Source organism: Sceloporus undulatus, chromosome 3, assembly GCF_019175285.1.
Source record: "Sceloporus undulatus isolate JIND9_A2432 ecotype Alabama chromosome 3, SceUnd_v1.1, whole genome shotgun sequence".
Lineage (NCBI taxonomy): Eukaryota > Metazoa > Chordata > Lepidosauria > Squamata > Phrynosomatidae > Sceloporus > Sceloporus undulatus.
In genome coordinates, this window is record NC_056524.1 from 180,229,974 (window position 1) to 180,252,875 (window position 22,902).

At 40.8% G+C, this 22,902-nt stretch overlaps 1 protein-coding gene across 4 annotated transcripts in view; it reads left to right on the forward strand.

Moving 5' to 3' along the window:
- The window catches only part of TNKS2 (tankyrase 2), a 54,041-nt gene extending 33,811 nt beyond the window's left edge, over positions 1 to 20,230 (forward strand). For all 4 annotated transcript variants that reach the window (XM_042457694.1, XM_042457695.1, XM_042457696.1 and 1 more), the window contains 9 exons: positions 8,597 to 8,846; positions 10,885 to 10,967; positions 11,823 to 11,943; positions 12,250 to 12,347; positions 13,311 to 13,385; positions 15,711 to 15,816; positions 16,852 to 17,038; positions 17,799 to 17,955; positions 18,284 to 20,230. In XM_042457694.1, coding sequence (XP_042313628.1) covers positions 8,597 to 8,846; positions 10,885 to 10,967; positions 11,823 to 11,943; positions 12,250 to 12,347; positions 13,311 to 13,385; positions 15,711 to 15,816; positions 16,852 to 17,038; positions 17,799 to 17,955; positions 18,284 to 18,346 — 1,140 coding nt within the window. In that variant the 3' untranslated portion in view covers positions 18,347 to 20,230. The remainder of the gene's footprint in view (positions 1 to 8,596; positions 8,847 to 10,884; positions 10,968 to 11,822; positions 11,944 to 12,249; positions 12,348 to 13,310; positions 13,386 to 15,710; positions 15,817 to 16,851; positions 17,039 to 17,798; positions 17,956 to 18,283) is intronic.
- Positions 20,231 to 22,902: the final 2,672 nt, after the last annotated feature.

Here is a 22,902-nt window from a genome sequence, read left to right on the forward strand (position 1 = left end):
CTCTAGAACTGTACTGTCCATAGGCAACAAACATATGTCTTGTCCCATGGCAAAACTAGGAATGTAATCCCTCAATGTAATTTTTAACTTCTGAGTAGGACCCATCTGGGAGTGCCCTTCTATCATACATTCCGGAGGCGGGATTGCCCGCTTTGAAGGCGGTCCCCCACGCCATTAGCTCCGTGAGGGAGAGACAGCAGCCCCCGGGCGCGCGCCCCGCAGCAAAAGCTCCATTTGGGCTTCTTTGCGGCAGCCGTTGACTCACGAGCGCCGCGGCGCATTCGCGCATAAGAGGTGGGCCCGCGACACGTCTGGATCGATCATCCATACTGAAATGCGGCCGCCCGTATGACTGAGCACGCATCGGTACATTCTGGCGGACTAGGGTTAGGGGGTGCGGAAGCGACCTCCCTTCCTACCAGGGTACGTATGAATATGGACAATTGGGTGTATGTACCCGCCTGAGTTCATGTCTAGCGTAGATGCATCCTCAACAGATGTCCATTAAAAAAACAGCACACCTGTTACATAGTCTATGAAATACTAGTAGATGGGTTTGCAGGGAAGAAGCAAGGCTCGATTCTCCCATGGCTCTAATTGTTGAACAGTTCACCACAGAAAGATCATCAGGACAATGTTCCCTGTAAAATTCAGCAGCCTCATACATCTCATGTGTCAACGGCTATGCTGCAGACAATGCATCAGACTTTAGTTCACTCTTCTACCTAACAAGCCCATGCCTAACATATGCCTAAACGTGACACCAGATCCCCTCTGAAAACTTGGAACGCTATCGGGCAGCCTCGTTTATGGTAAGCCACCGATGAATACCATGTTCTATAGTGCTATATTCAGCAAAGGCAAGTAACTGGAAAAAAAACCTACTTAGTAGTTCATTCCCTAAGAACAAAACCCTCATGGAATTCAGTTGAGGTCACCATAAATTGAACCTATGTCAATACTCACTACATATCACGCACAAGTCGTTCTGTCCCTGCTATGTCAGTCCAAGAAAAAACAGAGCTTTCTGTCTGTTTTGACAGGAATTTTCACTTTGATTTTTTTTCCCACAGATAATTATTCTATACTAAAATAATTTTGGGGGGGGGGGAGATTCCCCTCCTTGCAAAATTCACTGTGCGGAAACATGTTTGCACCAATGCCAAAATGACAACCACCCCGATGTTTTTGGTGACCTCAACACACACACAGGCAGCACACAAATAAATAAACATATATACTCCCATCCATTAATCCGTTCACTATTGCACATTGATTTCTTCTCTGTTTTTCTCACATTTCTCTCAGCAGGGAGTTATCATCAAAGCATTGTGGAAACTTTTTTGCTTGACGCCATTGAACAGTAGGAATATCCTTCCCATACCCCCTAAATACAGCCCACCTGAATGTACTTAACAGTTAGCCCTTTACCGTCCCTCCGTTATTGCATTCCTAAACAAACCCTTTTCCCTCAACACTGTGCCCGACTTATCTGTTCAGGATGTTTTATATTTTCGTTGCTTTCTTGTGCATGCTTACATTAATATTAAGTTCCGGTTAAAGTATAGAATGCATCAATGCTTGTTTCCGTTATTAGTTGATGTTATGAATCGAGTTACTTCCTGAACTTCATTACTTTTTTCTATGGCGATCGTGTCACTATAAGCTTCAACCTTTAATATTTCTGCACAAATATATCACGTCTTTCTACGCCTGACCCATAACTCCCTTCTCAAGCTTAGTGTTTACGTGTTTATTTGACAATTGTTTCTCGCTCATCCCTGCTCGTCTCTCTCCTCCCTCCTCCCTCTCTCTCTCTCATCTACAACCAATACGTCCGCTCTCATAAGGGCATCCACCGTAGTTTGGCTGGCACTCACGGCTGCCAACTTCTACATTGCATAAGAATTCATCCTTTTACACTCTTGTACTCAGCACCGGAAACGTTTCTTATTGATATCTACTGTCCTATTTTAGAATGTTTCGTTTGCAACAATGAAGGTAGTTTTAATTTATTATATTGAATTATTATTATATGATTATTATTTTATTATTACAACACTTATTTCTATAATAGCGCTGTATATACACGCGGCTGACAAATTCGTAAAATTAGGAGTAAATTCAAATCCTGCCCAGTTACGTACATTGCGTAAGATACTAACATTAAAAGAAGGAATAGATAAAATTAAAATTACCAAGTTTTGCTTAGACAGCCGTACCAGGTGTCCAATGCGTAGTGTTATCCTGTTTTATACTCAGTGTTCGTGGGCACTGGGGCATGCTGCATGCTGAATGATAAATACCATAGGGTTCGACAGCTCCACTCTGCGATAGAAGTTATCTTTGTAGCCTACAGGGTCTGTTTAGGGGGAATTTATAATTTAGCCCTCAATATTGGCAGATGGGCTGGTGACACACCCTGGTAGGGAGTCCCTTCTGATGTTTATCCAAAGAAGACCTGAGGATTTCTCAAATGGAGCAGAGACAGGCTTCTTCAATTATGCTTATAATTTTATTAAGAGGGAAAATCACATAGCAGTTTACTAACAACACACATGACACATTTGTACCATGCAGGCGGCTCGGAATACAGGATTTAGGCAGTGAAGAATATAGGCAGCAACTATGTTAACCAAAGACGAGGCCTGTCTATGGGAATCCGATGGGCCCCAAGTGGGGATGGGACCTGTTCACAGCGTTAGTTGAATGAGATGCTGGATCTAACTCAAAGGTCAAACTGACGTGGGGTAAATATGACCTCCAAAAGCGACCTGGATGGAGAATTCTGAGGGTTTTATAAGGGCAAAACTTAAGCCGTGGCAAGATTGTAATTATTTGGATGACACACTGGATGAGGGACCACTTGTCTAGGTGACTTAATTCCGATCTCGGGGCAAGCAACTGAGTGAGAGGAGACTGATCAGATTGGGCAAATATTGCAACCTCCGCATTAGTTGGGACCATGATAATCTCATCTGCGACTGCCCTAGTCTATCTGGCGAGGAACAATATTTGCTGAGTATAGGTGTGTGGTACAGTTCTTCATCGCTTGGCTCATAATGCGGCAACCGACAGAGTTCATCTTGTGGTCATATGGAATATAATTAATAACCAGAATTTCAGGAGACGGCAGTTTTATAACAAACGCGGGGTAAAGGTGAGAATGAACCCTGATTGATAAGTCTATAGTTCCCCTCATTCTAGCAACATAGTTGGAGACAGGAAGAAGGACACGGTTTACCTAAGGTGGACCCAGCAGTAAATAGCCATCATTGGTTGCAAGCCAAGAAGGCCAAGAATCTGAATCAAGAGACCCAGACAATGGTCAAATCTAACCCCAGTTTTATATCCCTCCCTGCCAGGTCAGGGGAGAAATAGCGTTGGCTTGTTTGTGAGGGTCACTTAAGAGTTACTTGAGAGCAGCCATGAGGGAGCATTTCAACCCCTAACAACTCTGGGCCTTACCAATAAGGGATAAGCAATTGAGGCTGAAGTCCCCAACTTAGATTCTGAGACGTTTTCTGGAAATTCTTGACAGTTGGTTCCATATACACAGACTTTAATGTATTAGAGGAATGTATGATATGTAAGTCCGCTGATAAGCCATAGCAAGGGGGGGGAGGACAATTACTGCCAATATGCAACTTTTTTTTTGCCTTTTCTCATAAATTTATTTTGTGGTATTAAACATATCATTAATGGATAGTATAGAAAGAGATTCTTCTCTTGTCTACTGTCTATTAAAAACTTATGCAAGTACCACTGGGGTTCTACTCAATTATGTTGGACCTGGGAATGATTTAATTCAATTCTACAGTGGCAGAGGGCTAACTGTTAGGAACCAATGAACCCTTTACCTTCCACTGAGAATAGTTCCTGTGTCGTTATAGTTAAGGATGGACCAATGCCTGAGCCCCTTCCCTTTGGCAAAGAGCATTTCATGATTGGTGTGGCTTTATTATGAAACCCGGATCTTGGCAGATGAGACACAATACATGAGTGTGTGCACATGGGGGCACATGTGTTTAGCATGAATTACATGCATGCATGCACTGCTATATAATGTATAAATGTATGTGAACATTAAAACCAATATAGGGAAAAACATTTTTAAACTTGCTCACTCTCCAAAAAAATCTCGAGATCATCCTAGCAAAGGACCATTTTCAAAAATGAAGCCTGAACATGTAACACCAGCCCAGTGATAGAGATGTCAAGATGTAAAAGTGGAAGGGTTCCCACAAATATGACAGATTGCATTAAAAAAAAGACCTGGACGAAGCAATAGGGCCAAAATTGATTGATCAGCCTGTTTTAAATAGAAAAGGCATGGGAGACGTGACGTGAAATATCCGAAATCATATCTAAAAAAACCAAGTATCACGTTGCATAACTGTCAACGTGTCTAGTAAATTACATCCGGTGAGTTTTTCCCCCCCAGTGCTCAGCGGTAGGTAGGCTGACCTTCTGGAGACACATTCAAGAGTGTTGTGTGGCCGTTGACCTTCCCCTTGCCTAAACTGTTTTAAAAAGCATTTTGATAGGATTTGTAATAACCTAGTCTGTAACCATTTTATAATAGCAGTTTAGGTTGTGAGCTGGTCATTCTCAGAAGCTTGGCTTATTATGTGGTGGGGAAGAACCGCCCTGATATTTATCCCTAGATATATTGGTGGACACAGAATGTGGGAAAGGTATTCTTTTTACAATGCAGTTGAATATCCCTTATCCAAAAATCTGTAAATCCAAATCTAAATGCCTCCAAAATCCCTGAACTTTTTAAAGTGCTGGACAGTTTTCCTTGTGAGACTACAGAGAAACCAGAGACTCTGAAATGGCTGGAGGTGTGAGTTCGCACCTAGTACTCAACTTGGCTGCCGCCATTTCAGATATCCTCATATCTCTCGCTCAGCCTCACAGCTTTTGGCCGCTCTCCAGCCTTGCAAATCCAGTGACACAGTGCTATTTGTATTCCAAATCCAATACTCCAAATATAAAAAAAGCCAACTCACGCGGGGGGGGGGGGGGGGGGGGGGGGGGGGGGGGGGGGGGGGTGGGGGGGGGGGGGGGGGGGGGGGGGGGGGGGGGGGGGGGGGGGAGGGGGGGGGGGGGGGGGGGGGGGGGGGGGGGGGGGGGGGGGGGGGGGGGGGGGGTGGCCTTGGTACATAGGAACACCGTGTCCCTCACCAGGAACCACATCCGACAGACCTCCTATATCGAGTGTATTTACCTGACCCTAAAGGCTAGGGACAGTCTGGGGATTCTGTTGGTGTATCGGCCACCCCGTGCATTAGCGGACTCCCTTAACGAGCTGACACAGCTGGTCGCTGAGCTGATGTTGGAGACGCCCAGGCTTCTTGTCCTGGGCGATTTCAACATCTCCCTCACGGCCAGCTACATTCCATCCGGTGCGGCTCGGGAATTCATGGAGACCATGGCGGCCATGGGCCTGTCCCAGCTGATACAGGGTCCTACGCATTGCGTGGGTAATACGCTCGATTTGGTCTTCTGTTCGGAGGCGGAAAATCCGTGGGTGGAAATTGCTAATATTTCCCCCTTGTCATGGACGGATCATTTCCTGGTAGAGGTGAAAATCAAGGCTTCTACCCAGATCCCCCCCCGGGGGTGGTGGACCAGTTAGGATGGTCCACCCTCGAAGGCTGATGGAACCTGAGAGGTTCCAGGAAGCCTTAGAGGGGCTCACGGTTGGAGATGACGGCGACTCTGTTGACGCCCTTACCGGTATTTGGAATACCGGTCTTTCTGGGGCTATACACAGAATCGCTCCCAAGCGTCCTCTCAGGCCCGCTTCCAACCGTAAGCCCTGGTATACGGAAGATCTCCGGGCGAGGAAGCGGGCTCTGCGACGGCTAGAGTACCGTTGGCGGAAACACCTTTGCTTAGACGACAAGACTCTCCTAGACCGACTGTTAAAGGACTACGGAGAGGCAATACGAGCAACAAAGAATTCGTTCTATGGTGCTCGTATTGCGTCCGCAGAGTCGTGTCCGGCAGAGTTGTTCAGGGTGGTCAGGGAGCTAACTCAGCTCCCTCCTGCCCTGAACCAGATCCTTGAACCTTCTAAGGCCTGCTGTGACTTGTTTAATGACTTTTTCGTGGATAAAACTTCTCGTATAAGCGAAGGTCTGAACGCCGACATTATGGCAGAACCTAGGGTAGAAGTGTCCAGAGCCTCCGCGGACTATGTTATACTGGATCAGTTTGAGTTGGTGAGTACCGAGGATGTGGACAAGATCCTCGGAAGTGTTCAGAAAACAACCTGCTCTCTTGATCCCTGCCCCTCTTGGTTAGCGGCCCAGGGGGGACCGGTAGTAACGTCCCTGTTACACCGGATAATTAACACCTCCTTGAGGGATGGGCGATTTCCATCGGATCTAAAATTGGCCATTGTAAAACCGATCCTAAAGAAGCCCTCCCTCGACCCCCTGGTACATAATAATTATCGGCCTGTTTCGCTGCTTCCATTCTTGGGGAAGGTGATCGAGAGGGCGGTTGCGATCCAGCTTCAGACGGTCTTGGATGAAACTGATTATCTGGACCCATTTCAAACTGGCTTCCGGGCGGGTCACGGGGTTGAGACGGCCATGGTCGCCTTGGTCGATGATCTCCGTCTGAGCGTCGACAGGGGAAGCGTGTCCCTGTTGGTGCTCTTGGACATCTCAGCGGCTTTCGATACCATAGACCATGGTATCCTTCTGGGGCGCCTGGCTGAGGTGGGAATTGGGGGCACTGCGCTCCAGTGGTTCCGTTCCTACCTCTCTGGGAGGTCCCAGATGGTGCAGCTGGGAGACGTGTGCTCCAGCGAGCGGGCCCTTAAAACTGGGGTCCCTCAAGGAGCCATTCTGTCTCCCATGCTATTTAACATTTACATGAAACCGCTGGGAGAGATCATCCGGAGACATGGGGCGCGGGGTTATCAGTACGCTGATGACACCCAAATCATTTTCTCTATGTCTCCGACTGATGCAGTGACTGGGGATGGCGTCTCTCCTCTCGTGGCCTGTCTGGAGTCAGTAATGGGCTGGATGAGGAAAAACCGACTCAAACTAAATCCAGAGAAAACGGAGGTACTAGTGATAGGTTCCCCCGGTCCAGGAATGGCGGTGGTTCCACCTGTCCTGAACGGGGTCACGCTCCCTGTGAAGGACTCCGTGCGCAGTCTGGGGGTGCTTCTTGACTCGTCGCTCCACCTGACTGCTCAGGTGAATGCGACGGTCAAGAGCACTTGTTACCAGCTTCGGCTGATTCGCCAGCTGCGCCCATACCTGGAGCGGAGGGACCTAGAAACTGTTGTACATGCTCTGGTAACTTCGAGATTGGACTTCTGCAATGTACTCTACATGGGGCAACCCTTATACCAAACTCGGAAGCTTCAAATGGTACAGAATATGGCAGCCCGGCTGGTCACTGGCGTATCCAGGACCAGCCACATAACACCTGTGCTTAAAGATCTCCACTGGCTGCCCATTCGCTTCCGAGCTCAATATAAGGCGTTGGTTATTACCTATAAAGCCCTAAATGGCTTGGGTCCAGGATTCCTAAAGGACCGCCTCTCCCCGTACAATCCGCCTCGCACCCTCAGAACATCTGGGCAGCAACTGCTGAAGGTGCCTGGGGCTAGGTTAGCTTCTACTTCTAGAAGGGCCTTTTCCACAGCTGCCCCAGCCCTTTGGAACACGCTGCCCACAGAGCTCCGCTCATCCACCACCCTGGCCCAATTTAGGAAGGAACTCAAAACCTTCCTATTCAAGCAGGCATTCCCCGATTAAATATCCTGTGGGCCTCCCTCCTCTTCCGTGGCCATGAGGATGGGCTAACGGGGCCTTTGTTATTGTTTTTAGATTGTGTTTTATTGTTGTTCTATGTTTTTAACCTGTATCTGTTGCACTTGTTGCATATTGTAAGCCGCCCTGATCTTTTTGGAAGGGCGGGATATAAATAAAGATTTTATTATTTATTTATTATTAAAGTGCACATGGCGGTAGCGGGTCCATGATGCAGTGGTGGGTGGACATATAATCACCTACCTGTACCCATGCCAGCATGGAGACCAATCCAGGTAATAACCCAGGTCAGGATAGCGCAGGCTTGGCCCATGCTATCCTGGGTTGTCTGCTCAGCCCCCATGTCTCATTTAGTTCAGTGCAGCATAATCTGAGATAGATGGGTATAGGATTTGTAGAATACATGTTGTCATTTTACAACTGCAACAAGGTTGTGAAATTGGCTTTGCTGCCAGTGAGGATTGGCCAAAATTGTATATCAGGCAAAAAATTTTTTAACTTGGACCTTCAACTCTCAAAGCCAAGACTTGAAGCACTGTGTGCCAGCTTTCTCATCAAAATTCCCATGTACAGCTTCTGGATCAAGGCAGTAATTTATTTGCAGATACTCTGTCAATAGTAAAATATTTGAATTTCAAATTAGAATTTTAAATTAAAAGCATTACTTATGTTCATAAAGGAAATAATTAAATTAAAAGCATTACTTGTGTTCATATATGAAGAAGCTGTAATTCATTTGACTGCTTTTGTGAATGTTTTAATAATGTACTGATTTTTTTTCATTTCAGGCAGATGATGTTAGTGCATTATTGACAGCTGCCATGCCACTTTCTGCCTTGCCATCTTGTTACAAGCCTCAGGTTATTAATGTGTCTCAGAATACAGGGTCTTCAGCTGATTCACTTTCATCTATTCCATCCAGTCCCTCTAATCTGTCAGCTGCCAGTAGCCTTGATAATTTATCTGGTAGCTTTTCTGAACTCTCAGTTGTTAGTGGAAATGGTGCTGAGGGGGCCACTGGTTTGGAGAAAAAAGAAGGTGAGACTTGCTTCTTCTATTAGATTGGCTTAGTCATTTAACAAATCAAGGACTCTGTATACATGTATATGCAATCTAAGAATGAAATCTCTGTGTTAATGCTAGCTAGAGTAGGTCTGTGGGATCAATGGGACATACATGAATGCTGTAATTGTAAGTGAGCAATGGGGCCAACTATTTTTGAGTACAGTGGGCCCTTGGTATCCACTGGGGTTTAGTTCCAGAACACCCCCCCCCCCCCCCCCCGTGGATACCAAAATCCATGGATGCTCAAGACCCGCTAAATACAGTGGCCTATTAAAATGGTGTCCTTTATTTAAAGTGGCAAAAGGTTTGTTTTTTAGAATGTATATATTTTTAAAAACATCTCCATGCCATGGATGTTTGAATCCATGGATAAAGAATCTATGGATATGGAAGGCTGACTGTAACTTTTTTTATTAAAAACATCTGCAAACAATACAAAAAGGCAGAAAATAAAATTTGCAGAACAAAAACACAAACTGTAAAAGTTACTATGAAAACAAACTACTCAACTAAACATAGACTAAAACCTGACTTCCTGCTTTCTTGTCAGAGGTATAATTGTTAATTTAAGATAAATTACCACCGGAGCCATTTGATTAACAAACCTTCCAACTCTTCATTTATAACATTAACCTAATTTTTAAAACCCATAGATGTTCTTTCCATTTTCTCTTAGAAATTGTAAAAAAGACTTCTAGTCTTTCAAAAAGTTATCTATTGATCCCCCCCCCTTAACAACGTAGACATTTTGTCCATTTCTGCCATCTCAAACAGCTTTAATCTTCAGCCTTCATTTGCTGGAATCACTGTTTTTCCACATCTGGGCATCTTGCTGCTATGGGCATATTTAATAATTGTATTGATGTTTTGTCTGGTTGTCCAGCAGTCCCAGTAGAAGCAGTTCTGATTTAAAAGAAATTTTTGTCTTAAATATCTTCTGAATTATTTCATACATTTGTTTCTCTTGCCTTGTCACATGTCCACTGGAGACACTACTAGATGTTTGCATTTCTGCAGTGCAGAAGCAGCCCCAAAACATCAAGCAGTGCTGTTTTGATCTGTGGTCTGTCCACAACAGCTTTAACGTGGAATAACCTTAGGGACAGATACAGTGAGCCCGCGCTATACACGGGCTCATTATAGGCGGCTTCCAGCTTATGCAGAAGCCGCCAGGAGAATGGGGGACACACACAGCTGCGCATTTTATGTTATATGTTCTAGAGTTGGCAAATCAAACAATATATCTACACAGACAATCGAACAACAAAAATTATTGTATAATAATAATAAGATTTATTTATATGCAGCCCAATCACTGGGAATCTGGGCAGCTTACAACAGAGGGGATAATACAAAGCAGTAACAATAAAACATGAAATAAAAAAGACAGTTGTAACATAGCAATATATTAAACAATAGCAATAAAATAGGATAACAATTAACAATAGCAGTAATAACAAAAACAAAAATATATAGCAATTCAACAGCAGCAAAAAAATTAACAAAGCAAATACATAGCAATTAACAAAACCATGTAGAAAGAAAATAACAAACATTCCTTACAGACTGAGAAAAATTAAATAATTAAACAAATTCTAAGGGGGGCTGAGTTCCTGCAGCTGGACCTTGTGGAAATTGGGCAGGAGACGGGAGGAGAGCGCTGGGTCCCCCCTCCCTCTCATGGCTGGAGAAGAGATGTTTCACAGCATTGAAACCCACAAGCATTGTGAAATTAAATATTGCACAAACGTGCACTTTCCCTTTTCTTTTTTTCCCATTTAACCAGACTGAGCCACAGCAATGCATGGCCAAGTACAGTTAGTTCTATATAAATTCAGTTATATAGAATATAAGAGTAGCTTGTATTTTAAACTCATTTTAAAAATAAAGACTGTATGTACCAGGTATTACTGAAGATATCCATAGTAGAATGTTTGACTGAAAGTCATTTCATCTTGAGTCTGCAAATTTAAACTTTCTCTGTTAATATCTAACAATTTTTTCTGTTCAGTCCCAGGTGTAGATTTTAGCATACATCAGTTTGTGAGAAATCTTGGACTTGACCATCTCATTGACATATTTGAGAGAGAGCAGGTAAGTAGCTATCTTGACCTGGAAACCAATAAAATTATTTAAATATTTAAATATTTTAAAGCAAATTCAAGTTCATGAATTGTTTGTTTATTTTGGGAGAAGATTTATACCAAGATTCTTAGGGCATGTATTAAGTTCTGAGACCCATACACTTAAGTTAAGATATAGATGAGCACACTGCAGCATTTTTCTCTGATTTCATTCTATAATGAATTCCAAACTTTACAGAATTCCAAAATATAATTTATTTAGGTAGAATATCAGATTTTCCCCTTGAAATAATTAGTTTTCTGCCTGTTGGAAGAGAGCATTTTAAAAGATGGGTTTAGATTCTTTTGTGCCCAAAACACACAGGCCAAAAGCTCCAGCTTTGGGCCAGTCTGGAGGCATGTCATTCAGATGACATGTGTCTTGGATCGGGCTGTGCCATGGCTGCCAGCAAAAGGAGCACAAAAACGGGTTCCTTGCTGGCAGCCTGTTTGGGACTGCAGCAGCACCTGAACTCGGGACTGTGGTGTCTGGTTGCCACTATCCCATGCCAAACGGGAAGCAACCAGAGCTGCCAGTCTGCTTGACCCTTTAGTGTCAAAGAAGGCAAGGATAATATGTTCAAAAGATTAGTTGTGATGACCTTAGCTCATCCCAGAAAGTCATTAGGCTAAATACCATCTGACCATCCTAGCTGACAGTCCAGTTTCCAAAGTACTTGAAGCTGACTATGATTTTTGCTGTTAGCATAGCATTAAGTTGGAAGCAATGTTTTCCATGTATACAATGCTGTGGTTTTTCCATGTATACAATGCTGTGGTTTTTATGTAAAAATGTACTTCTTCTTCTTCTTCTTCTTCTTTTTAGATCACTTTAGACATACTTGTTGAGATGGGGCACAAAGAATTAAAGGAAATTGGAATTAATGCTTATGGACATAGACACAAAATAATGAAGGGAGTAGAAAGACTAATTTCAGGACAGCAAGGTATGTTGTCATAGCTAAAAATATTAATATTTAGTTGTTACTAAATATTTTACATTTTTACATATTTCAGTATTTCCAAACTTTAATTATGTCTGTTTTGTTTACCTTGCTAGCTCTTGGCAAGATTTATGTGCCAAATTATTTGTTATGTAGTTGCAAACTCATGAAGTATTTTGAGACCTAAAAGACCGTACTTCTTTTGATACTGCTATTTTCTTAGCTCATCTTCTACTGTTGTGATTTTTGAACATTGAGTTATATATTTCTAAATTTTAGCTAAATTTCCTATGTTGCATTTTCTCATAGGTCTTAACACCTATTTAACTCTGAATACTTCAGGTAGTGGAACAATACTTATAGATCTCTCTCTGGATGATAAAGAATTTCAGTCTGTAGAAGAAGAGGTATATCTTTTAATTCATATATTTCACATTGAAAAACTTGTTCCGTTATTTTTATTTATATCTATTGCTATTAGTATTACTTGAGTTTGTTTAATAAACTGAAGATTTACCCACCCCCATGGTTGATTCATATCCCTTTTGAATATTTTGGTTTGTTCTTTTCTTTGTTCAGTTGAAAAGACAGTAGCCATATTTAGGACAGGAAATTCTGCATACATAACCACTTGGATTCCACATTGCTCTACCCTTCACACAAACAAGTAAATAACCAAGAAGAAGCAATTAATCATAGTTTCTCCTTAGAAACGAACCTGGAAACTATGTTTAATGGCTTCCAAACAAGCAAGGATTTGGTAGCAGGTTTTTAACCATGTTTTTATATCTTGGTTGGAAGCCATTAACTATGATTTTTCTACTTGGGTATAATGATAGACAGCTGCTTATTTTGTGTCTTGTTTCCCCATGTGTGAAAAAGATGGAGTAGATGGGATGCAGGTCAGTGCACAAAACCCATGCATTGCATCCTTCCAAGGTGGCTAAAATGAGTACCCAGATTGTTGGAGGCAATTAGCTTACACTTTGTAAACCACTTAGGGAGTGCTTAAGTTCACTGATAAGCGGTATAGAAATATACTTGCTATTGCTATTGCTATTGCCCAAATGTGGGCCATTATCTCTTGGAATAGGGCAGGATAAGCAGTTCTTATTACTTTTCCAGATAATCCATTTGAAATAAAAACTGACATTGCTGCTGTGTATTTATTATAGATGAAATTCAATGAAAAGCCACTTAGTACTTGCTTTAAAGGAGGCAATGTGATGGGGTTTTTAAGAATTCAACTTCTAATGTTTAGAAACACTTTCCTCAAGATTGCCCTAACATATAAAGGAGTTTTTTAGTCTGCAGAATAGAATCTAATGCCTTCATTTAAGATAATTCATGTCTTTTCACTTAATCTTTAGATGCAGAGTACTGTACGAGAACACAGAGATGGTGGACATGCTGGTGGGGTTTTCAACAGATACAATATCTTAAAGGTAATAATATAGGGATCTCACCTAACATTCATTGTTTACACTCTGAGTTGCTTTTCCCTTGGCTTGGGGTGGGTAAAATGTGTGCCCCAGCCTGTTTTTGTTCATCCTAGGAGTTAAAAAAAAGCTCAGACTTTTTTGTTCCCGAATTCCCCAAGTATTCTTGGGGGGGGGGGCATTTTGGCATGTTTTTGAGTCCTCCTTCGTCAATTTAAACCAAGGAGAGGCCCTTTAGACACAGGTAGTGTAAAAAAGTAGGCTGAAGTGGTTGGAAGGAGACTGAAAACATAGTGAAAATGCTTCCTACACTTCCTAGAGAGGAAACATGTTTTTTCTTTTTGTTTTTTGTTTTGTTTGTTAGTTTGTTTTCTTTTTTGTGAACGAGGCCCACCCCTCCAGAGTCTCCTAAATGGTGCTAATGTGGCCCCCAACCTTCCACAGTTGCCCAGCCCTGCCTTAAACAGTTTGTAGACACCAATCACAGTTCCTCTCCAGCTCTTGTGAATTTCACTTGTATGTTTTAAAAGAATTTTAGAAACAAGAATGTTACTGTGTGCATTTGGAACAGTCATTCTGCTTTCTGTTGTGTATGTCTTGTTACGTGTTACAGAGTATGGCATGGAAATGGAAAACTGCAGTGTTCCTCAAAAGTCAGTTACACATGTTTGTGTTAGTAAGAAGAATTCCTTTAGCTCAGAAGGAATAGCACATTTAATGATTTTGAAAAGATTTGAAGGATAATGCAGAATAGGTGCAGTGAGGTTTAGAGGATGATCTGACTCTGATGGCACTACATTATCTTCCACAGTGACAATTAAGTAGTAATCTGGTCACAGGGATGGTTAATGTGTGTCATAAATAATTGTCAGGTTTTTTAAAGAAAAATTGTTTGGACTTGGGATGCATCTGCCCAAATCTTGTTGGTAATCCCAAAACTAGTGCAGACAACTGAATCAACTGTTGAGTCGAGTGTATATACCAATAATGGCAAACCTTTTAGGGACTGAGTGCCCAAACTCAAAGGCATTCTGGCACCACATGTTACCCAGCGCCAGGGGCGGAACTTTCGGGGGGTTGGGATGGGATCTTGTCGGGCGGGACTTCCCCGGTGACAGCTGTAGGCCCGAGAGGTTCCTCCTCTTCCCCTGCCCTCCTGTCTCTTTGAGTACCCTCCAAAATGGCTTCGTGTGCCAGAGAAGGCACACATGCTATAGGTTCACCACCACTGCTATATATTGTAAGTGAATAATAGGATGCAGATCTTAATCTTCACTTGACATTTTTCAATGGACTGAGTAAAAATTAATATGGCACATTTAAATTCAATGGAATTAAATTACCAGTAAGCTTAATATAATTACAAGCACTGTGCTTTCCATTTTAAAAATGTTTCCAGTGAAATAAAAGTTTTGTGGTGATTGTGTTATGGTAGTCATTATTAAGTATTCTGAACAGCAGACTAAAGTGTTGTAGAAAATATAGCCATCATGTTGTAAAGGGATCCCCCTCCTGCTCTTGAGCCCTTTACCTGCCACCACTCACTGATTTTAACCCCCTGCCCCCCCCCTTTAACCAGTAATTCAATGGAAAATTACTGAGCTTTAATTTGCAATTTTTCCACCTCTGACTCTGCAGAGACTTTCCCTCCCCACTCCTCCAGGAGATGAGGATCCTATACAAGTGTGTGCACATCCCAGCAGGCATGTGAAAAAGTGTGTGGGAAGAAGTGATCTTAAGGAAAGCAGTGTACATAGCAAATTTTATTCTAAGCAGTCTCCATAGCTAAAGGATATCTTACACATTAAGGCACCTCCCTTCAGACATTACTTAATAGTTAAGGTTAAAAAGAAACATTATTACCCTAACACATCTAGCTAAACATTTCTATCCTAGTCATGATACTGGTGTCCTGTGAGTTGCATGTGCATAGTGAAGGCTGGGAGTCTAGACCTGCCATGGTCCAACATATGACCAGAATGTCCTCTAGATGTGGCAGACACCTTTGTTCCAAAGTCTGTCTTTGTGCCTTGTAACATCTTGAGGTTTTTATAGCCTCCTACTCAGAAGCATCTCAGCACTTCCCCCAAAGTGGTCATCTCATTTGGCATTTGTCTATTGTGTCCTCTCTTACTCCTCCTTAAGGCTGACCCCAATAAATGTAACTTAACCCAATACATCATTAACCCTTTGTTTACCTGGAGGGGACAGCTGTGTTGCTCAGATAATGGGAGAGCTGATTATCATACAGGTGGAGTATAATGTAGTGGTTGCCTGTGTTAAGGTTGTCTGTATTAAGGAGACTGAATTCTGGCTTTTCTTCCTTCCTAGATACAAAAAGTGTGTAACAAAAAGCTCTGGGAAAGATATACTCATAGAAGGAAAGAAGTATCTGAAGAGAATCATAATCATGCTAATGAGAGGATGCTGTTCCATGGTATATATTTTTTTCTCATTACAAGTTGATGTTTTTAAATCTTTTCTGAACCTTCTATTCTCAGTTTTGAAATAACTTACAGTTCAGTTCCAAATAACTAGAATAAATAAAGTCATAACTTACTGCATGGCAGCAGCTGATCATGAAAGTTTATCGTTCATACAATACAGTTGACATTAGGATTTTCTGAAAGGAGTTTTTCAAGAAATAGCCAGTTACCTTGCTTGCCAGGTCAAATAACTTTTGTACTGTACTGTTAATAAGAATGATACCCACTATATAAACAGAACAATGTTTGAGAGTTTTCTCACGGATATAGTAAAAGCTCCCCATGCAGTCCTATATGAATCACATTTGTGAACCTCTATAGCTTTTCAATAAACCAGTTTATACATAGATATATAAACGTATGTAGGCTGCCACCCCAAACCCCTGCAAAAAAATATCCTGCTGGAGCTGACAGAAGGGGCATATGAAGCTACATATTCAGTGTTAATTGGCAAGAAAGGAGGAGAGCTGTAACACATGAGCAAGGCACGCTTTGAAACGGCACTAGCAGATTTTATCAGCTGCATAATATCTGGACCACTACTTTAATGGCCCTTACTAGAAACACAGGAAGCTGCTCTAAAGTATGTCAGTTCATGTAGCTCAGTATTACCTACAGAGATGTGCAGCAGTTTTTTCAAGCTCTTGGTCTTTCCCAGCTCATTTGGTGATGCCAGGACACTGAGCTGGGGGCTTAAGCCCTATACCTTTCTCTAGTTTTAGATATATAAGGAGTCTGTGTGAAGCACATAGTTTCCTAACAAGCATAATTATAAAGGGCCTAATATAGTGAGCAACTTACACATAGTTTTTTTGTGGGTTTTTTGGGCTATATGACCATGTTCTAGCAGAGTTTCTTTCTGACATTTCGCCAGCATCTGTGGCTGGCAACTTATATATGTCAAAAACTCTATGATAAATAAAACATCATACTCCTATGATATGTAAAATTAGAAATCAGTATTTTCTGTTTTAATTTACTTGCAGGTTCCCCTTTTGTCAATGCAATTATTCATAAAGGTTTTGATGAAAGACATGCTTACATAGGTGGGATGTTTGGAGCTGGTATTTATTTTGCTGAAAATTCTTCCAAAAGCAACCAATATGTATATGGTATTGGAGGTGGCACTGGTTGCCCAGTTCACAAAGACCGGTCTTGTTATGTCTGTCATAGGTAAGTTCACATAATTATATGAAGTGTACTAAAATTGGTAGAAAGTACTTTATGTTTATTGCTCTTTATATACATTGAAGGTATATGCTGCTCTTCGAACAATAATTTCTCATGAGATTCTTTTTTGTGAGCCCAGAGGTCTGCAGTGAATCTTTGGCAATGCAATGTCCTGTTGTACTTTATGGCCTCTGCTGACACAGATGGAAGATCCTATTCGCTATCTCTGTCAATAAAAAATTAAGAGAAGTCTTCACTACATAGTGTTCTTTTATAATATATTTATATCACTTTTTTTTCGCATTATTAGAGTTCTTTAAAGAGGTGGAAGTGAGGAACAACCCAAAAACATTTGTGGTATTGAATGAAACAGAATTAGGAGAATTATGGAAAATACTGAATTGAATATAACTTTTCTTAAACTTTATTTGCCTATAAAGCAATAGGTTTTTTTTCCTCTTCACACATATATTAATAGTCGGCCCTCTGTATCCATGGATTCAACCATCCACAGCTTGGACATGTTTGGTTTTTTTAAAAAAAAAATTCCAGAAAGCAAAACTTGATCATTTTATATAAGAGACACCATTTTACTATCCCACTGAATATAATGGGACGTGAGCATCCGTGGATTTTGGTATCCACAGGGAGTCTTAGATCCAAACCCCAGCAGATACCAAGGGATCACTATACATTTCTATATTTGTCATATCAAACTATTTAAAAGTATTATTTTAAAGAGAATTTATTTTATTTAATGTAGGCAGTTGCTGTTTTGCCGTGTTACATTGGGCAAGTCTTTTCTGCAGTTCAGTGCGATGAAAATGGCTCATTCTCCTCCAGGACACCATTCAGTTACAGGGCGACCTAGTGTAAATGGACTGGCTTTAGCAGAATATGTCATCTACAGAGGAGAGCAGGTAGTGTGTTTTTGGTTTTACTGTGCAACTTTAGCATAACTGGAATTGCACCTCATAACTCCCAACTAATATATTTGTTAAACAATGAAAATAAGTATTTACAACACCCTGCTACACATCTACTCAGAAATCAACCTGGTTGTTCAGTGGGGTTTTATCTAAGTTTGGGTAGATATAGGCCTAAGACTGTGAAGGAATTTTTTTCTCAAAGTGATACATTATTCCTTTAGCTATTTTTTATCTCTTACCAGAACAAATAATTTTTCATTTTATGCATTGATGTCTTTTTAGGAATGCCTGAAAATAAATAATCTAATTTATCTTTCAGGCCTACCCAGAATATTTGATTACCTACCAGATTGTAAAGCCTGAAGCTGCCACAGAAGCTTGAACCCCAGATGTTCTGCAGAGATCAAAGTGAAGAGTACTCAGATTGCTGAAAAATTGTATCTTATCCCCCACAGGCATTGTGGTAGAAAAATGTGAATAAAATCTAACATTTTAACTTGATAAAGCTTTAATAAATGTATAGTAAGTTTTCTAAAAAAACAAAAAACAAATTCTGAAACTTCCTTTTTCAGCACTTTAACAGATCTCATTCCAGGTGACACTGGGTTTGTCTGTACTAAATTATAAAACACATATTAACTTGAACTATGTTTTCTATATGCTATACCAGTGAAATTTAACAACTGTTGCTATAAGGAACTCATTTTACTAATACTGTGTTCTTTAAAATATTGCATTTACACAAAGTACAGTTGCATTTGTAAAACTGTAAATAAGAGCTTTTCTACTAGCCTGGTATTTATTTACCTTGTTTTTGTAATATAAATGTTTCAGAACCTATGTGAATCTTCATTTTAGACTTTACATTACCCATCTGCATTTCACCGCATGCAATAATCTGGAAAATCCAATATGATTCATATCAGTTGGGAAGGATAAGAATACACTAGATTTTTTTTAACTAAGTAAGCAGAGTTGAGTGGAGGAAAAAATATTATCCAGTAGATTGTTTATACATCATACACATTCTTGAGAAACCAAGCAGAACATTCCAGTTTTTGAACAAACCTAGCACAGTTTAAAATATTTACTGGAAGCAGGGTTAAGTAAACTGATGGTATGTATACATGCAGCTAAACTATTTGGGCACATATTTAATATGAAGGCAAGTATGTGTGTGTGTGTGCATGCACGCATACATGCACATACATCCCTACCTGTTCTCTATCTAACAATACAAAGCTGAGCATAGAGATGATATGAGATCAGGTCTGAACCTGCTTTTGCATGCAGGGCTTTGTGAGTGAAGTCTGTTAGGATTGCACTTTTCCACTTTTTTGTTGGCTACACATTTTGTTTCCTAGCTTTCTATGAGACCTTTTCTACTTACCATTAAAGTCTGTGAAAGCAAAGGGCAATAAATGAAGTAATCACAGTTCTTCAAGGCACTGACAATTTCTTCGGACACCCTTGTGATAACCTGCTTTCCTTATCGAGTTCCTCCTAGGCTAACCCAACTATTTGAGAGACTGTAAATAGAAATCAAAAACAACTTTATTAATCCAGATTTTAGTTATACATTTTGACTGGGGTTCTTCAGTGTATAGGAATGTGATCATGGTATAATTTAATTATGGATCTATATCACACTGGTTTTAGAAAGTTTGTCAAGACTTCTTGGACTCTCTGGTCTCTATAGTGACTTGAGACTTGAGTCTTAAATCATTGGGTTGCCCATGGTGTCAGTGCATGGATAGTTATAAAATCATGACCAAAATGTATTAAATATCACTTTATGTGATCACTACTGCAAGAAATACAGAAAATACTGTTGAATACAAGAGTGGTTTTTTTTTATTATTATTATTTGTATGGTACTCTTTCACTGCATGTTTTCCACTTGCTAGCTTAGCCAAATGCTGGAACAGGCGTCCATGCAAAATCTGGTAACTTTGATTTAAGCATTAAGAACTTTGTTTGGTTACAGAAAATATTTCATTCTTTGTGAATGATTATTTAATGTGATGTAAATTATTGTGGTATTGGTAGCATTTTAAATGGTACCATGAGGTTGGTTAGAATGTTTTTAATTTTGCATGACATATCCTTTTCTGAAGGCAGAATAACATAATGGTTTTGATTGTGTTGACTTGAGTGAGATTCTAGCCTCCTGTGCAATTAGTGCTTAATCAACTTGAAAATGTCTTACTTGTATTGTATTACATTCCATACCATACAACCCTGAATAAACTTCATTCACAAGCTTTTTGGTAGTATTGTGATATCATTACCAATTAATGTATATGAAGTGATTGTTGTTCTAAGTAACGATATATTGCATTTAACCAGGTTTTTTAATACAATGTACCATATTTCTTACCATTATAAACACCTGTAGGCATGTCTGTGCTCTTTCCATAAACCTTAAAACATTTTTTAAAAAGAATTTAAACACCTTGGCATTTCTACAGTGTGAAGCCAAAGCAATAGTGATAGTTAAGGGGCTGTACACACTAGCAATAAAGGCTGGGTTGGGGGCAGAGTCGGGGTGTAGCATCCATATGATACACACCCTGGCTTTGCCCCCAGGGCAGCATGATGCTGCACACCATATCACACGTCATGGTGCTCCTGTGGCGCTGCATCAGCATGACACAGTGCCAAAGGAGTGCTGTAAAGCTGCAGCACCATGGTTTTCACGCCCTTTACAGGGTGCAAAAAAGAGCCACTTTTTGCGACCTGCAAAGGCCAGATTGGAGCCACAGTGTATAGTTGCCACGGCCCTGATCTGGCTGTAAAAGGAGCAGTCTGCACAGCCCCTGTCAAGAAAGGTCAAGTGGCATTTTGCAGTCCCAGTTCTTAAGCTTACAGGGTTCATTATGTTAAAATCTAAGATTCTTTACAAAAGCTAGTTGTGGGGAATTCATAATGAACCCTGTAAGCTTAAGAACTGTGCCACGCTGGCCATGCCTTGTTGTGGTTTCCTGTTCTTCGATGAATAGTCCAGCACTCCTGTTGCTCCAAGCAGGAACGCTTAAGCTTTTAGGTTTTACCCATCTTGTGCTATAAAATGGGTACCTTGTCAGATGCCTAATGGATGATTGACACTCAGAGCTTTCTGGCATCCTTTTTTGACAACTTTTTTCTGTGGCATTTGTATTTGAAAATGCTTTTGCACTAGGGGGCACCAGATATCAACATGTTGGAGTCTGAAGTTGTTACTTCTGCTTAGGAAATTTCACCTGGGATAAGAAAGCTCTCAGAACAGAGTTTGTCTTTCTCGGCAAACATGCATTCCACATTGCTTATATACTTCATGCAACAGATTACAGGAGCATCAGGCTCCTGTAGTTAAACATTAAAACATAACACTGCAGTTAGGGACTTTGGGGAATAAACTATGGACTAAAGCATGATGAATTCCCTAAATATACTAGTACAGGTAGACGGCAGATGGCAGTTAGGAGTTAGTGGGTCGGGGATGATGGTGCATTGGGAGGAAGGGAATAAAAGTACTTGTTTCCCTCTGTGTTCTGAAGAGCTGTCAAGAATTAAACTTGGTTAGAAAGCATCATTGTCCCTAATCTTGGTCCTTATGTCTAGTTTAAAGATTTAACAGTCTTTGATTTTGATTTGACAGCTGTTAAAAAATTCTACTGGCAAACACTAGAAAAGCAAGTCATGATCTTAGAACGTGTAATAAACATGGGTGAGCAGTCAAGAATGGGTGGTGAAGGAATGTTTTACTTGTCCACTGGCTATTTTTCCTCTGTAAATTGTCATTTTCCTTGCTCCCTTTCTCTCATGAGGAAAAGGATATAGGCCACTACATATGGGGAGGGGGGGAGCAGGAAATGGTTTTGAGAGGAAAAGCAACTAGTTAGAAAATTATTAAGCCCGTTTAAAGAAAAAGAAGCAGACAGGCTCCTCGAAGAGGTATACAGATGCCAGCTTTAGGTCCAGGTTATTCAAAGTTCAAAGGGCTGCCTACATCCATGTGATTTTACTCATGATGTACTCGTAGGCCAGAGGTAGGGATAGAGTGGCTCTCCACACATGATTGAGCTGTAACCTCCAAAATGCCTTACCATTGACTTTGCTGGTTAGAACTGTTGGAAAATCCTATGTTCAATGACATCTGAAGGGCAACAGTTCCAACATTTGGCCTGACGTACTTCTTTGGAGATCAGTGAACCCACCACTAAGATCGGTTGGTAGCAATAGAAAAAGAAATTCTTTTCGGTTAGCACCACTGCCCTCTGGATATTTTCCCCCCAAGAAAGCTGTATCTACCTCCCTCAGTGACTGATTTTTTAAAGAAGCCTTTAAGAATAGACCCTCCCCCTTGCATTTAATTTTACAAGTGACACTATATTTGCAGTAAAGTTCATATGCATTTTAACTGTCCCTGTGTACATTGAAAGTGGCTTTATAACTTTCTGGATGTTACTGTTTTCTCTTACAGGCCTCTTTGGAAAGCATATAATCCTTTTTTTTAACTTTAGCTTTTGGCACATATGCAGTACAGTGTGCACTAAACACCTGGAGGAGGGTTGGAACTGCATTTCCTGTGGTTGCCTTCAGTGTATACATGCACACACAGAGACACACCTACCTTCAACAGAAGCTGTAACATGATTCTATGTGTGTACATCAGTTCCCATATAGACTCTTTATACTCTCTATATTCACTTATAGGCCCTTTGTAAAATATGTTTTTTGGTGTTGTAAGCTGCTTTGAGTCCCCATCGGGTAAAAAAAATGACATAGAAATAATATGATGAAGGAGGAGAAGGAGAATGGTCTACAAAAAGACAATTGTATGCCAATACTTTCTGCATTTTATTTCTCTCTGACCTTGCTTTTTGGGATGATGCCTCAATGTATTTGATAAAGAGGGCTATATTTGTTGTTCTTGAACAGAACATAAGTTTTTAA